Source organism: Capra hircus, chromosome 13 (assembly GCF_001704415.2).
Source record: "Capra hircus breed San Clemente chromosome 13, ASM170441v1, whole genome shotgun sequence".
Classification (NCBI taxonomy): domain Eukaryota; kingdom Metazoa; phylum Chordata; class Mammalia; order Artiodactyla; family Bovidae; genus Capra; species Capra hircus.
The window spans coordinates 61505967-61523663 of record NC_030820.1 but is presented as its reverse complement, the minus strand read 5'-3'; the positions used below and the strand labels follow the sequence as shown (position 1 = coordinate 61523663).

At 45.2% G+C, this 17697-nt stretch overlaps 1 protein-coding gene across 4 annotated transcripts in view; it reads right to left on the bottom strand.

Moving 5' to 3' along the window:
* The window catches only part of MAPRE1 (microtubule associated protein RP/EB family member 1), a 33404-nt gene extending 18198 nt beyond the window's left edge, over positions 1-15206 (bottom strand). The window contains exons 1-3 of one of the 4 annotated variants that reach the window (XM_018057715.1): positions 15086-15165; positions 14615-14697; positions 10669-10792 (exon numbers count right to left, since the gene is read on the bottom strand). In XM_018057715.1, the coding sequence (XP_017913204.1) occupies positions 10669-10789 (121 nt within the window). In that variant the 5' untranslated portion in view covers positions 10790-10792; positions 14615-14697; positions 15086-15165. Of the gene's footprint in view, positions 1-10668; positions 10793-14614; positions 14698-15085 lie in introns of all 4 variants that reach the window. The other 3 variants (XM_018057716.1, XM_018057714.1, XM_018057713.1) reach the window with 3 other exon arrangements.

Here is a 17697-nt window from a genome sequence, read left to right as displayed (position 1 = left end):
ATCACTGCCCCCAAAAGTGTTTTCTTGGCACTTAAAATTTAGGAATGCAATTTCTCTAATGCCTACTAAAATGCACTCTCCTAATACAGGGCAGGCTTCATGTACACTTACTGTCTTTTCAGGAAAAGGAGATAAGAAATCCAGCGACTATGCAACAGGTATTCTGCAGAATGAGGCAGCCTTATAAGCATATTCAACTTATTTTACATCAGGCCAAACTGGCTTCCTGGCAGATCTGGCATAAAGAGTGCCATTATCATTATTTTTGGAAAGATGCAAAGAGAACTGGAGAAGGCACTGGCACCCCACTCCAGTACTCTAGCCTGGAAAATCCCATGGACGGAGGAGCCTGGTACGCTGCTGTCCATGGGGTCGCTAAGAGTCGGACACGACTGAGCAACTTCACTTTGACTTGTCACTTTCATGCACTGAAGAAGAAAATGGCAACCCACTCCAGTGTTCTTGCCTAGAGAATCCCAGGGACGGGGGAGCCTGGTGGGCTTCCATCTATGGGGGACGCACAGAGTCGGACACGACTGAAGTGACTGAGCAGCAGCAGTAGCAGCAGCAGCAAAGAGAGCAGAAGCACTTCAGTGATCAGAGCGACATTCTTAGTAGAAAGGAGCACTAGAAAGTGAAAGCCTGATTCGTGAGGTGGCTTGATTTATTTACTCATCAAACAAAAATATACTATGGGAATTCTATGTACCAGGCAGTGAATTAGCAATATTTATGCTCTTTAAAACAGAGGCAGTAATAGCTTCCTAAATTTCATAAGACAACAACCCAGTCTCTTTAACAAGTTAATAGCACAAAGAGTTATGATTGCTGTATTTTAAGGGAGATTTAAAAGTCAACTTTCTGTTGACTGCAATAATTTACCAACTGCAATATATAGATCTAGTTTAGATCCTGATACATACAAATCAACTTAAAGCACACATATACACAGGAGATAATCTATGAAGCATCTATACCTACAGCACTGCTTCACATAGGAAAGATATTTTTTCTGAACCAGGAAAATAAAGTACATTTACTAAATACACAGTTTTCTCAAGCCATTCATGAGACTTTCCATTCAAAACCCCTTAAAAGCATCAGTCATCTGCTCCTCTAAAAAAAAAACCTGCCTGAAGAACTTTCAGTTTTTATTTTAGAGCTAAAAGAATCCTTAGAGCCGTTATAAATTTAAAACTGAGGACCAAAAACTGTGGCTCAAGACCACAGAGGCCAGAGACCAAGCTCAGAGCCAGACCCTAGGCATTCTGACTCCCTGTCCACTGCTCCTTCCTATGTCATTATACACTTTCTTAGAACACCCTACCCCAGACTAAAGCATTTCCTGGCTCAGGGAAAGAAAGAGTTATCTACCATGCTGCTACACTCTAGTTGGCTGAAAGAGAGATAATATATGAAGAAAAACACGAGGACTCCAATAAAAATAGACAAATCAATTGGACAATTCACACATACAAAAATGTAAACACCTAATAAACACACGGGGATCCAACCTAAGGCATCTCAGGGAATAATTTCTTTTTTTTTCTTTTAATACAGCAAGGGGAATTCCCCGGCAGTCCAGTAGCTAGGACTCGGTATAGCCAAGAAACAAGAAAAAAAAGTGAACTTCCAAGAAACAGGGAAAATAGTGAACTTAAAAAGTAACACACATTAAAAATGCATCCAGCAAAGATTTACACATGAAAACTGTATAACTTCATTCAGGAGAGGAAAAAATGGAAGCAACCTGTGTGTCCAACAGCAGGAGCAATCAGCTCCATAAATCCACACAACACTGCCTAAGAGAATATTACGCAAGCAATCAAAGCGCAGTTTTGGTGGGGGCTGGGGGAAGAGCTCAAGATTTAATGGTAAAGAAAATGTAAGATGCAAAAAGTATCTATAACATGTCTTCATATATGTAAAAACATGTACAGAAAAAAGCTGGGAGAAAGCACAATGTATTAAACCACACAAGGTTACTGTTTTGGAGATCAAGTATGACTGAACAGTGGCCATCTCTGGAGGTGGTACAGAATATGTTATTTTTAAAAATATTATTATATACAATGATAATTACTTTTATAATAAGCACACAAATAAAGAAGATAAATGCTGAAAAGGAAGAAGTCTGTCAGGTGGTTTTTTACAAAAGGGCTCCAAACTCCTGGCCTATAGATGTCTCAGCTGGGTACAGAAGAGGTTCAAAGGGGCTTTCCTTCCAGTCTCGGCCTTAGTAACAAAGTCTGGCAACACAAGTTGCACAAGAGGACCTCTCTTAGATGACCGCTGTCCCAGGGCTTTGGGGCAGGAGAGCAGGTTCACGTAACCAACCTGTGGCTGGAAGATGCAGACAGCCACAGGTGGGACCAGGCGTGTCCTGACATCAACCACCAGGTCTCCGCTGGCTACCACAGCCCTGTCCCACAGAGATCTGTGCTACAAGCAGAGAACCCACAGGGCACCATGCAGCCCCTGCGCCCAAGCGTGCACTATCTCAAGTGCACAGGCTCTCAAGCATTTCGGGCCAAGGCCCCTTGGAGAATTAGATGGAAGCTGAAGTCAACAACCTACACAGGCCAGGACTTCCCTGATGGTCCAGTGGTTGGCAAGTCCATCTGCAATGTAGGGGACCAGGGTTTGATCCCTGGTCCAGGAAGATTCCACATGGAGAGAGGTGCCACAACTACTGACGCCTGTGCGCCCTAGAGCCCATGCTCTGCAACAAGAGAAGCCACCGCAATGACAAGCCTGTGCATGGCAACTAGAGAGAGTCCCCCTCTCGCTTCCACCAGACAAAGCCAACGAGCAGCAGTGAAGACCCAGCACAGTCAAAAATTTATTAATTTTTTAAAAAATGATTCATGTTGATGTATGGCAAAAAACCATCATAATATTGTAATTATCCTCCAATTAAAATAAATAAATTTTTTTAAAAAATGAGTTTAGGTCTGAGAGTATGACCAAGAGCATCACCAAAACTAAGAATGAGGGGAAAAACAGATTAAAAAAAAAAAAATGAATTCTACGTACGACAGATGCCCTCCTATCAGAAAACTCCCCATTAAGAACTCTCAAAGTTTTACACACAGGAAACACACTCCATTAAATGCAAAAGTGTTCAGGCTTTGAGAGTAGGTGAGGCTAAAGTCATTTTAAAGGATGAATACAATTTGGAAATAGTCCCTGTCCAGGCATCAAAAATAAATAAATAACCGAAACAATCTGGAAATAGAAGGCTGAGGCATCATTAATGCAGACGTTCAAAGTTGGTCTGAAGACATCTTAACATGAGAAAAACTACCCTATTTTAATTTTAAAAGAAAGAAAACTGTACAACATTGTTTGCTTGTATTTGATACTTACTACAACACTCTGCGTTCAAGCTGGTTTTAGAAAAGGCAGAGGAACCAGAGATCAAATTGCCAACATTAGCTGGATCATCGAAAAAGCAAGAGAGTTCGAGAAAAACATCTATTTCTGCTTTATTGACTATGCCAAAGCCTTTGATTGTGTGGATCACAATAAATTGTGGAAAATTCTGAGAGATGGGAATACCAGACCACCTGACCTGCCTCTTGAGAAATCTGTATGCAGGTCAGGAAGCAACAGTTAGAACTGGACATGGAACAACAGATTGGTTCCAAATAGGAAAAGGAGTACGTCAAGGCTGTATATTGTCACCCTGCTTATTTAACTTATATGCAGAGTACATCATGAGAAACGCTGGGCTGGATGAAGCATAAGCTGGAATCAAGATTGCCAGGAGAAATAGCAATAACCTCAGATATGCAGATAACACCACCCTTATAGCAGAAAGTGAAGAGGAACTAAAAAGCCTCTTGATGAAAGTGAAAGAGGAGAGTGAAAAAGTTGGCTTAAAGCTCAACATTCAGAAAACGAAGATCATGGCATCTGGTCCCATCACTTCGTGGGAAATAGATGGGGAAACAGTGGAAACAGTGGCTGACTCCAAAATCACTGCAGATGGTGACTGCAGCCATGAAATTAAAGGACGCTTACTCCTTGGAAGGAAAGTTATGACCAACCTAGACAGCATATCTAGGTTGTCTCTAAAAAGCAGAGACATTACTTTGCCAACAAAGGTCCATCTAGTCAAGGCTATGGTTTTTCCAGTAGTCATGTATGGATGTGAGAGTTGGACTGTGAAGAAAGCTGACCGCTGAAGAATTGATGCTTTTGAACTGCGGTGTTGGAGAAGACTCTTGAGAGTCCCTTGGACTGCAAGGAGATCCAACCAGTCCATTCTGAAGGAGATCAGTCCTGGGTGTTCTTTGGAACGAATGATGCCAAAGCTGAAACTCCAGTACTTTGGTCACCTCATGTGAAGAGTTGACTCATTGGAAAAGACTCTGATGCTGGGAGGGATTGGGGGCAGGAGGAGAAGGGGATGACAGAGGATGAGATGGCTGGATGGCACCACCGACTCGATGGATCCGAGTTTGAGTGAACGCTGGGAGTTGGTGATGGACAGGGAGGCCTGGCGTGCTGCAACTCATGGGGTCGCAAAGAGTTGGACACAACTGAGCGACTGAACCGAACAACAGTCTGTAACAGCAACAGACTGGAAATAAATGAAATGTCCATTAATAGGGGACTGATTCAAAGAAATTACGGTGCTAGAGAGCCATAAGAAAGGAAAGTGACACCCGCTGCACGGGTAATGGAACGCTCCCCAGAATGTCCAACGCGCTCAAACACGCCACCGCTTGCGTAAAATAGGGGAAGAGAAGAACATAGACACAGACTACGGACAGATGGACGTGTCTGCTCCTACACTCTCTGGAGGCCACCCAGCTGACAACACTGGTTACTTCTGCTCTTACTTTTCACAGGAAGGCTTTTCACTGTTTATCTTTTTGTTTCTTTTGAATTCTAAACCATTTTGAGACTTAAAGTTATTCAAAACGTATGTCAATTATGTTTTAAAATTATTGAAAATACTGAAAATACAGCTAAAATGAGAAACCTTGGACAAGTCAGTTAACTCTCTCAGTTTCTCTAACATGGGGATAATAGACCTTACCTTCCAGGTTATACAGGTGAAGTACTTTGGAAAGTGCCTGACCTATGGTAAGAGCTCAATAAATAAAACCTTAAAGGGAAAAATACAATTAAAAGATAACAGTGATTGTCACTTGTCACAGTACAACAGATTACAGTTTTATTCTTAATGTCTCTATGTTGCTGTTCAGTGCTAAGTCGTGTCTGACTCTATGCAACCCCATGGACTGCAGCACACCAGGCTTCCCTGCCCTTCACGGTCACCCAGAGTTTGCTCAAATTCATGTCCTTTGAGTCAGTGACACTATCTAAACATCTCATCCTCTGCCACTCACTCCTTCTTTTTTGCCTTCAATCTTTCCCAGCATCAGGGTCTTGTCCAGTTAGTCAGCTCTTCATATCACGTGGCCAAAGTATTGGAGCTTTAGCTTCAGCATCACTCCTACCAATGAGTATCCAAGGTTGATTTCCTTTAGGATTGACTGGTTTGATCTCTTTGCACTTCAACAGATTCTCAAGAGTCTTCTTCAGCACATTTCCCAAAACATCAATTCTTCGGCATTCAGTGTTCTTTCAGCCCAACACTCACATCCATACATAACTACTGGGAAAACCAAAGCTTTGACTCTATGAACCTTTATCAGCAAAGTGATATCTCTGCTCTTTAATATGCTATATAGGTTTGTTGTAGCTTTCCTTCCAAGTAGCTAACATCTTTTATTCTCGTGGCTACAGTCACTGTCCTCAGTGATTTTGGAGCCCAAGAAAATAAAATCTGTTACTGCTTCCAATTTCTCCCCTTCTAGTTGCCATGAAGTAATGGGACAGGATGCAAATTTTAATGTTGTGCTTTAAGCTAGCTTTCTTTTTTAATACATTTCTATGAAGAAGACCTAATTACTTATACTCAGAAGAAAATAAGTTTGTCTTCTGCTTCAATTAACACAAAGAGGTATTTGAAGAATTAATTTAGCAAAAAAAAATTTAAAGAGACACTTCCATGGGCAGAGGAGTGACTCAATAAAAATGGTCTCTTCAAAAGGCCGTAGACAACCATGGGACAAGCAGAGAGGCATGTAGGGCCCAGTGTGGAGGCCACTGTGGCAGCAGCCTGCAAACTGAGAAAAGGCTACAGCCAAAAGACCCTGCAGAAGACCCAGAGAACTCTGTGAGTTAGCCTCAAAAGATGCTTCTCAGGCCTGAGACACTGGAAGAATGGTGCAATTAAGGTCCAAAATGGAAAAGGGAGTCAACTTGAGGAGAAAACAAAGTGGGAGAGGCTTGGTCAGGGGCATGGTCTCCCTCTCAGAATGGCTCCAGAATAAGACTGACAAGCTGTTTTATATAAACTAAAGGGCCACCAGGGCCCCACAATAAGCTAAGAAAACAGGAAATCTAGCATCTGCCTGGGAGCATCTGAACACCTCTCCCATTCAGCGGAGCACAGGAACTGTGAAGCTGGCTGGCCTGGACAGGAGAAGGCAAGGAAGGGAGCTCTGAGGACATTCACACTCAGAGCACCACGCTGGGCCCTTGGAAAAGTGCAGAGGGACCTGATCAGGGACTGGAACCGAAGGGGGAGAGGAACGGAATGGAAAGCAATCAGCATTCTTCACCTCCTCTCCCCACTCTAGCTTTTTTTTGGCCTTGCCACCAGGCTTGTGAGATCTTAGTTCCCCAACCGGGGACTAAACCCAGGCCACAGCAGTGAAAGCGCCAAATCCTAACCACTAGTCTACCAGATAAATCTTTTTTTTTCTTTCCTTTCCTGCATCCCCCTTTTGACACAAGCGATCCCTCATTGCAATCACTCTCTGTGACCAGGGTCTTTTTTCTTGATAACTATCTTTCCAAAATACTTGATGACTAATTCTCCAAAACAGAGAGACTATGACAGAACAAAATGGACCTTGAAACAACCAGCCAACCCTATCACTGAAGTCCTCCACACCTTATCTCACTACAAGAGCCAAGCAGAGGTTCCTTTCACCGTTGGACACAGGGAGCACACAATGCTGATAAAACTCAGCCACTTCACAGGCAGCCAGCACATGAACAGTGTAGCACCTGAGGGCTTTGCCCTCTCGAGCGGAAAACCTATTCCTACCTCTCAAAGCTTGTGCATGGTCAGAGAATTCTGGTGTGCATGCCTCTCTGCTTAAGGAAGGTAAGATCAAGAGGGACCAGGCACCAGTGATAAAGGGCCGTGGGATTCTCCCCAGGCCTCAGTAAACACAAGGATCTTAGGAGCCTTGCTTTCTCTCGGATTCCAATCCCCCGGAAGCAAACCTTATTCAGGGACAAAGTGTCTACAGTTCATCCTGTTTAGAAGCTGAGACCCCATTTCCTAAACACCAACATGAAACACAATGCAACCTCTACATACTCAGAAAAGCCCCACACCACTTTCAAGGGAGGAACAAGCTGTGAACAGAAGCTTGTTTACAAATCACAGAAAGTATTCTGAATGTTCCACTGGGAAAAAGCACTTCATAATAAGAAAAATGATAGGCAGCAGGCAAAATTCAAACTCTTCACAGATTCTTAATGAAACAATATCGCTATAATTGGTAATATATTTTAATTTGTTCAACTCTCTTCCAAATGCTTCTTTTCAAAAGACAAGAGCGTGGATGAACTTCCCTGGTGGTCCGGTGGTTAAGAATCTACCTGCCAACACAGGGGACACGGGTTCAATCCCTGCTCCGGGAAGATCCCACACGCCAAGGGCAACAAAGCCCATGTGCCACAACTACTGAGGCCATGATCTGCAACAAGAGAAGCCATGGCAATGAGAAGCCTGTGCACCCCAACCAGAGTAGCCCCCACTCACTGCAACTAGAGAAAGCCCACAGGCAGCCATGAAGACCCAGTGCAGTCAAAGAAATGAGATAAAAAGATACAGCATGTACACAGCAGAAAGAGTACAGGCTATGCGGCCAGAAAGATGTGGACGCAAAATCAGGCTCCATAATGCATAAGGTGTGCCCCATGCAGGCTCCTCTGTAAAACAACGTGTCCTATCCCTTGAGAGACCTAAGCTCACATCCAGGGGCTGACACAGAATCAGTATCTGAGAGCTATTTTTACAGGTAAGTCTCACAACAGCCCAACAGGTGAACCAGATCCTAAGGGCTTCCCTGGCGGCTCAGACAGTAAAGCATCTGCCTGCAATGCAGGAGACCCAGGTTCGATCCCTGGGTTGGGAAGATCCTATGGAGAAGGAAATGGCAACCCACTCCAGCATTCCTGCCTGGAGAATTCCGTGGATTGAGGAGCCTGGTAGGCTACAGTCTACGGGGTCGCAAAGAGTTGGACACGACTGAGCGACTTTGCTTCGCTTCACTTATCCCAGTTTACAGATGAAGAACCAGAACATCAGGGTCCCATCCAAAGTCACACAGCTCAGAGCAGACTGCGGTCTCTTCGTGCCCAGTCCTGACTACTGACGACAGCTCCCTGACTGAAGGAGAGAAACGTGGAGCCAGATCAGCACAAGTACTGCTTACCTACACATGAAAAGATATCGCATCTTTTAATTAAGTAAAATGCATCTTGAAGTGTATTTATGGAAAGAGACAAATTTCAGGGAGAAATTGCTGGTGAAAAAGCTGGCTCCAATCAAAATTAAGATGACCTCATCCCCCCCATTAGTCATTAATCACGGGGCAAACAAGTGCTTTAAAAGCCTCCAACAAAAGGGGATGTGGTGGTGAAATGAAACCAGCAGAAAAGCAGCACAGATCTAACAGCACCTACGACTAACAGTGCAACTGACGTTTAGTAGGCGTGACTCTCGGGCACCCCCATCTCACTGTACAACTTCACAACGAGCCTCTCTGACCATCTATAAAACTGGATTAAATCTCACAGGGGAAGGAACAAGACCAGCAAGTGAAACTAAGACAGACTCAGCAACAAAATGAGGAAGTACAGAAGGTGAATTCACTTAGAAAATTTTCATATAAATGAAAGCAATAATTTTAAGGAGATCTGAATGGCACTAGTTGGTAAAAGAAAAGTCTGAAGAACAAGTATGGTACAGAGGCTGAAGGACACGGGCTCCTGATTTCAAATATGGTTCAAGCCTCAATTCTATTCTTGGTTGTTTAACCCTATACTTATTATACAATTTCTCTAAGCCCATTTTCTCATCTGTAAAAAAAAAAAAAAAGGTTAATAAACATCCCCACCTCACAGTTCAGTTCAGTTGCTCAGTTGTGTCCAACTCTGCAACCCATGGACTTCAGCACACCAGGCCTCCCTGTCTATCAGCAACTCCCGGAGTTTACTCAAACTCACATCCATTAAGGCGGTGATGCCATCCAACCATCTCATCCTCTTGTCGCCCCCTTCTCCTTCTGCCTTCAATCTTTCCTAGCATCAGGGTCTTTTCAAATGAGTCAGCTCTTCGCATCAGGTGGCCAAAGTATTGGAGTTTCAGCTTCAACATCAGTCCTTCCAATGAATATTCACGACCGATTTCCTTTAGAATGGACTGGTTGGATCTCCTTGCAGTCCAAGGGACTCTCAAGAGTCTTCTTCAACACCACAGTTCAAAAGCATCAATTCTTCAGTGCTCAGCTTTCTTTACAGATCAACTCTCACATCCATACATGACTGCTGGAAAAACCATAGCCTTGACCAGACGGACCTTTGTTGGCAAAGTAATGTCTCTGCTTTTTAATATGCTGTCTAGGTTGGTCATAACTTTCCTTCCAAGGAGTAAGCGTCTTTTAATTTCATGGCTGCAAGCACCATCTGCAGTGATTTTGGAGCCCAAAAAAATAAAGTCTGTCACTGTTTCCCCATCTATTTCCCACGAAGTGATGGGACCGGATGCCATGATCTTCGTTTTCTGAATGTTGAGCTTTAAGCCAACTTTTTCACTCTCCTCTTTCACTTTCATCAAGAGGCCACCTCACAGAGGTACAGTGATAAAAAGATATTTGAAAGCACTTACATAACCCTGGCACACAAGTGTTCAATTAAATAACTGTTGTTATGATTACTTGGAGAAGCTGAAGGTTCTAATTCTCTACCCCAAGATCAAAATAAGAATTCAAGTAGCAACAGGATATACAGCTCATCCTTCTACTGTCATATTCTTGACCCCACCTCCTATCTGGGGTAAATCCAATTTTGATAACCCTAACACATAATGTATGTTCTTTTTTTAAATCAGCATTTGTCTGTCATATTCTTAATAAACAAGTAGTTCAATAAAGTTGTGGCTGAAATGGCAAACCGGACTGACTTTGGTCTTGAGTTTTGTGGGAGTAAGAAACGCCACTGATAAACTAATACAGAACTAGAACAATTACAACTGTTTTCCTCAAATAAGTCACTTCAAATCTGGATGCAAAGACTGCCGATGGAGCAGCTGAGGCTAAGTAAGCTGCAGGCCTCAGAATGGAGCAGCTACAGCAGGAAACGATGGACATACAGGCCAAAGGAGAGCAGGCTGCTTTCAAGCACAGTCCCACTCACAAGTGGAACCAAGGCAAGGCTGAAACAAACAGAACAGCCCTAACACAGAACTCGAACCTGTGGCTTTTGCAATCAGACATGGCCGACCTGTGCATCCCTGAAGGACCCGCAGGCTTTCCTGGGGAAAGGGGTCTACTGAGCTTCTCTTACCTGAGCACAACTGTTCGATCTTTGTCAGGTTCAACTGCAGAGACTCATTGATCCAGGCCAGCATGTCATGTCGACTGAGGTTATCACTGGTGACTGACGTTGAGTACACGTTCACTGCCATCTTCTACAGCATGTGAGAAAAGAGAAGGGATCGCATTATTGGGCAGTAAGAAAGCGCAAGCATTTCCTGGAGTCACCAGAGCAGAGGTATGGGGACACTCAACTTGGAAGCCTCACCCCCATTCTTCCCCAAGATGCCAAATCAAAGACCTAGGATTCCAGCCATAAGCCTAGATTTCCAGGAGTAAACATAACCTGAAATGAATGGCTCAACACCAGCCAGCCTAAAATTCAGGCCCCATTTTAATGTGATTGATATAAAAATGTGCTTCAGTTCAGTTCAGTTCAGTCGCTCAGTCGTGTCCGACTCTTTGCGACCTCATCAATCACAGCACGCCAGGCCTCCCTGTCCATCACCAACCCCCGGAGTTCACTCAGACTCGCGAAAACGTCAATTCATTTATCCATTAATGTATCAAAATGTTTACACCAGTTTTCTTCAGATGGTGGGCTTTTTATTAATTTCTCTTTATAGTTTCCACTACAAAGTTCTCCAAATTTTCTTAAAGACCATATCCACTTTTACAATCAAAAAAGTAACCTTTTCTATAACTAAGTACTACAGAGGTGGTGGCAAATGACCTCACAGAGAAGAGTCCTTAGTAAAATTCTCTGCTGAACCTACTGAGGACAGGAGGCCATCTGCAGGCCTACTAAGCACCAGGAGCTTAGCAGACACTTGGCTAAGGTAAGTGAGAAGCTTAAGCAGAGTGGCTACAGCCCCGTGAGCAGGAGGGTGAGGAGGAACAGAAGTGGGAAAGTGAAGCACCCAGATCCTGTTAGGACTCTGGAGGCATGATGAGGAGTTCAGATGTTATCCCTTAATCAAGAATCCCTTCCTGGGATTTAAATGAGGGAGAATCACATTCTTACTTAAGTTTGAAAAAGGTCACCAACTTCTGGTGAACAGATAATGGGAAGAAAAGATTCACTATGAGATAAGGGCAGGTGGATCCAGACCTAAATGAGATTCCTGGGCAATTACCATGAAGACTCATGACTACACAACAGCAGTCCCTAACCTTTTTGACACCAGGGACAGGTTTTGTGAAGACAGTCTTTCCATGGACAGACTGGGGAAAGGGGGGAGGGGGCAGGCAGGATGGTTTTCGAATGATTCAAAGTGCATTACATTATTGCGCACTTTATTTCTAGTATTATTATATCAGCTCCACCTGAGATCATCAGGCATTAAATCCTGGAGGTTGGGGACTCCTGCTAGAAAATAGTAAATTTCACCATGACCAACACTTGTAATTTTCCTCATTTCATGTGACATCAATATGATCAATGCGGGAAGAAAAACTCAGGACAATTTGGAACCACCATGGGACTCTGAGCACTTCATTCCTCCACCAAGGGACTAGCTAGTCTTCCCTTGCATCACCAGCACACCTCACAAGTCAAACAGCTACAGAATGTGAGGGCCAGAAATGATGGAGATCTACCACACAACCTCCTCTTTATCTGACGTCTCAGGCTTGGGCCCTCACACCCCACATTCCCCTCCCCTGAGGACTTGGCACAGCACATTACACAGTGGGCTCAGGAAAGGCTACTTGTTTTCATGCTGGCAGGACAGTGTCAAGCAGAGAAAAATGTGTCTCAGAAAGCAACTTACCAACTCTCTTACCTAAACTCAGATGACAAAACCATATTATACAAGAAGTCAACACAATTTAGTTCCTGACTCCACTGGGAAATTAATCCCTATGTTCCCACAGCACTTCATTCAAACCTCTACAACTGTCATTATCTCTTCATTTCTGAATCATTCCCAGATGGGATCTGAACCAGTAGGAAATTTGCTCTATGCAAAGAACTGAGTATTTGAAGCCTGGGTTTGAACATGAGGCTCTCACTCAGTTGTATGAACTTGGACAAGTTGCTTAACTTCAATACACCTCATTTATCTTATGAGTGAATGCCCCCTATTTGAGGTGAGGTTTAAATGAGGTAAGGCACAAAAAACGGTTTGGCATTAAACAAACAAGTCCAGGAGAGAGACCTTGTCTCATTTATCCTATCTCCAGTGCCAAAAACAGCACCTGAGACCTGTCACTACCATCTCTCACCTCCATCCACTGCAACAGACATCAAACTAGTCTCTGTCTCAAACTGTTTTTATACAACAGCCAAGGAGAATTTTCTGAATCAAAAATCAGACCAAGTGACTCCTGTGTTTAAAATCCCTAAAGGAAGAAATGAAATGCAGACTGTGTGGTATCAAAGAGAAACACATGCAAACAAAAACCACCCCAGTCCCCGGGTGCGCACCCGTAATCTATTTTGGCAACATTGATACATCCATCCATCAGGTACTGTGTGTATCATGCTGCTGTAAAATGTAAGCAGCTGGTAAAGCCACGTGTGTCTCCTGACCACACCTCAGCTCAGAAAACCTTAATGGCCTTTCCTCATCATAAATTTAAAACTCTTTCATTAGCAGCACATTAATACCTGGCCCCATGTGCTCCGCAAACTCTGCAGCCACTAAATACATGGGGCTAGGCACCCTGTGGATGTGCAATAAACATCCACTGACTCAACTATTTAATTTGCTCTTCCAAGCAGTCAAAAGAGACCAGCTCTCAGAGCCTCAGCTACAGCTAGCGACAGCTCACTCTCTTCCTCCATAAGGATTCCTCTGCTTGACCTCAATGGAAGAAAGACCCCATGATCACCACACAAACCTCACCCCTCCTTGATCCACATTTAAACTTCCTTGAAAAAGCCTCCCCTTACCTCTCCATATATAGCCTCTCCTAAAGGCTCCCAAACCCACTCCAATTTAAGGCTGGCTGATGAGCACTTATCACTTTCAAGGCACCATACTGAGCACTACGGAATCGGGGGGGGGGGGGGGGCACCCGCCCAAAAAAAGGCAATGTGGCCCTAGGTAAATACCTCACCTTTCCGGATCACAAACAGCTCATCTGCTCATCCAGAGGAGGCAGTGAGGATTAACTGACTCTAAGTGAAAAACACAGCATGTCCTAAGCTTCCCTATGTGTCAGAAATCACTATACATTTCTTAACCACAGAAACTGTATACATATATACACCATCATAAAGGGCACACTGGAAACACACTGTCTAGATCTGGACTTCAGGGAAGCAGCCTAATATGAGATTAAGGGCCTGGACTCGAAGAGTCACAGACTTGGGTTCAGCCACTTGCTGAACACCATAAAACAAATAACCTCTCAGTCTCGGTCCCCTAATTTGTAAAATGAAGATAAAATCTGTTAAGAGACAAGTGCAATATGACATAAAACCACACAACACCTGGCACACAGCAAGTACCCAATTAGCAAAGAGCTGCTATTATCACTACTCTTACAGATACCCCATCAGAGAGGCGGATGGCAGGCCTGGTGCATCTTCCTTCAATGGACTTCAGGAGTTTCAATCCCAAAATGGAGTAGAGGCCCAGCTCTGCCCTGCAGCACCCCAGGTCAGCTGTGAAACCAGGGACTGAAAAAGCACTGTTCATATAACCCTATTACACTGTCTCGCCAGTGATCATATGAAATTCTTTTCCATGTATTAATTTCCTCATTTCCATGTATTTTTTCATTTTCGGTCTCCCCATCACAACGTAGACTACTAGAAAGCAGGCCTTTGCCCTCCTGCTCCAGGGTGTATAGCCAGTGCTTAATACAGTTCCTAGCGCTCAGTGGACGCTCAACTGAAGAAGAGGAAGAAGTCCAGGGACTTGGCTTGCTTTTCCCCATACTCGGGGACAAGACCTTTCTACGTGTAGTATTATCTTTCTCCCGCGTTTTACAGAAGAGGAAACTGAGGCCCAGAGAGGTTAAAGCACCTGCCCAAGGTCGCACAGCAGGGAATTCAATACAGGTTGCACACCAAAACCTGGACTCTTGAATCATCAGGCGGCGCCGTCTCCTACAGTGGAGGGGGGATGATCCTCAGAACTTCCAGCAGGCCCACTCCAACCCCACACACGCCCCCTACCCGGCCCAACCACCCCGGAACCTCCTGCCTCCTGTCCTGGTTCCACGCCTAGGCCGCGGCCCATAAGCCCCCACGCCGCCAAGGGGCAGCCCCCACTTCCGGCCCAACGCCCCGCCCCCGTCCCCGGCGGAGCGAAGAGCGCGCGCCCCCCAGCCCGCGCGCGCCGGGTCACGGCCCCGCCCTTCCCCCACCCGGCCCGAACCGCACCGCCGTGGGGAGCGGCCCGAGCACTGCCCGCGAGGCGCGCTGGCGCTCAGCTCGGCTCGAGGCCCGCCCAGCCGCCCCCCAGCCACCGCCCCGTGCCCGCTAGCCGGCTCACCGGCTCTCGGTCCGACCGCGTCCGCTGCCCGTACCCGGCTCCGGTTCCGTCTTCGTCTCGTTCAAACCGCCTGACCCCGCCCGCCCGCCCGCGCGATGACCTCACACGCACCCCTCCCCTTACGCGCCGACGTAAAGGCTCGTCATCGTCCGCCGGCTCCTTTTATAGAGAAGGACGAAGCCGCGCGCTGGGGGCGGAGCCCGAAGCTTGATGGACGGCTGGAGTACCCTAGGGGCGGGGCGCCGGCTGCCGGGGCAATGCAACTGCGCGAGGTCTGCCGCAACCAATGAGATCCCACCTCAGGCAGATATGACCCCGCCTAGAAGGCGGGATGCAGTTACAAATTCTCCACCCCAGTAGCCAAAAAATTGGTTTTACAATGAATTTCTACAAAAAATGGATAATTAGATAAAAAAATAAATCGATAGGCGCTTTGAGCAAGGACTTAAAAGTCACATTAGAGACATATTCTGCGACTTTTCTTTCTAGAATGACCCTGTAATCTCATCCTTTTTTTTCTCAGTATAGTCATCTTGTTGAATTGTTTATGCCTTTATTGTCTGCTTTTCCACAAATTCCACGGAAGCAAGAATCTTATCAATCCTGTTCCCACGGTGTCCAAGAGCCTGATATTTAGAGTCTTAGAGACTTGTTCAAAGAATGAGTTAGACCCACTTTACAGAAGAGAAAACTGAGGGTCAGAGAGATCAGTTGCCCTGTATCACAAAGATTGATCCAAGTTTTGAGCTGGTTTTCTTGTCAAAATATCACTGATTTATGTGTTCAGCAAATATTTTTTTTTCCCTGATTGACCGAGGATGAGATGGCTGGATGGCATCACTGACTCATGGACGTGAGTCTGAGTGAACTCCGAGAGATGGTGATGGACAGGGAGGCCTGGCCTGCTGCGATTCATGGGGTCGCAAAGAGTCGGACAGGACTGAGCGACTGAACTGAACTGAACTGAGGGATTTGGCAGTGACCAAGAAACAGACATAGCCTCTGAGCTCTTAAAGTTTCCAATCTGTCAGGGAAGGCAAAGCACATAACTGATTATACATCACTGTTTAATTACAAGGGTTTCCCTACTGGCTCAGCGGTAAAGAACCAGCCTGCAATGTAGGAGACGTAAGAGACACTGGTTGGATCCCTAGGTTGGGAAGATCCCCTGAAGGAGGAAATGGCAATCTACCCCTGTATTCTTGCCTGGAAAATGCCATGGACAGAGGAGCCTGGCAGGCTACGGTCCAAAGGGTCGCAAAGAGTCAGACACCACTAAGCACAATAATCATGTTTAATTACAAACCAGACTTAGTTAGACAGGAAGGGGCTGTGGCAGGAGAGACAGCACCTGCATTGCAAGTAGGGGCCTAGAGGCCTCTTCTGGGCTGGGTCTCACCCAAGTAGTTGCTGAAGCAGGGGAAGATGTTCAGGGAAGAATGGGTTAGGGAGCTGGGACAGGAGCTCTTTATCAACTGGTCTGGAGGCATTTCAATATTTTAACCACCAGTACTGCTGGGTTGTCTAGCTGTTGAGTAGCGCTCCAAGAGTATACAGCAGGAGAAAACTTGACCTCACCTAAACAGTGTGGGAAGGCTTCCTAGAGATGATACTTGCCCTAAAATATAGGATGTTAACCTAGCGAGAGTTAGGGTAGAAAGACAGACAAAAGGATGCAGCAAAGAACCCTGTAACAGATGATTATAGTAACAGTAGTAATAGCAGCACTATATGGACAGTTGAATACAGATAGTCATAAGTGATTTGGGCATATGTGTTAATTACCCCCAACTTCAAAAGCAGAGACATTACTTTGCCGACTAAGGTCCGTCTAGTCAAGGCTATGGTTTTTCCAGTGGTCATGTATGGATGTGAGCGTTGGACTGTGAAGAAGGCTGAGCACCGAAGAATTGATGCTTTTGAACTGTGGCGTTGGAGAAGACTCTTGAGAGTCCCTTGGACTGCAAGGAGATCCAACCAATCCCAGTCTGAAGGAGATCAGCCCTGGGATTTCTTTGGAAGGAATGATACTAAAGCTGAAACTCCAGTACTTTGGTCACCTCATGCAAAGAGTTGACTCATTGGAAAAGACCCTGATGCTGGGAGGGATTGGGGGCAGGAGGAGAAGGGGACGACAGAGGATGAGACGGCTGGATGGCATCACTGACTCAATGGATGTGAGTCTGAGCTCTGGGAGTTGGTGATGGACAGGGAGGCCTGGCGTGCTGCGATTCATAGGGTCGCAAAGAGTCGGACACGACTGAGACTGAACTGAACTGAGCTATACACAAGGATGTTAAGTTTCCAACGCTTTCAGTAAATTTTGTAAGTAGCAAAGCCACCGGGTTTGGGTTCAAATCCTGACTCTGCTAGGAGTTAGAATCAAATGAGTTGTATGTAATGTTCTTAGACCACTCCCAGCATATAGTACGTGCTCAATCAATGTTAATGGTTTCAGAGTCCCTTTCAGTTGATGTCAGTATTCAATTTCTGTCATCTGATATGCTGTCAGCAGTACCTGAAAGCCATTTGGGGTTGGGGAGGAATGGGTGAGGGAAATGAAAGTCAAGTCAAGAAGGGCCTCAGGTGTCGAACTAGCATTTGAACCTGGT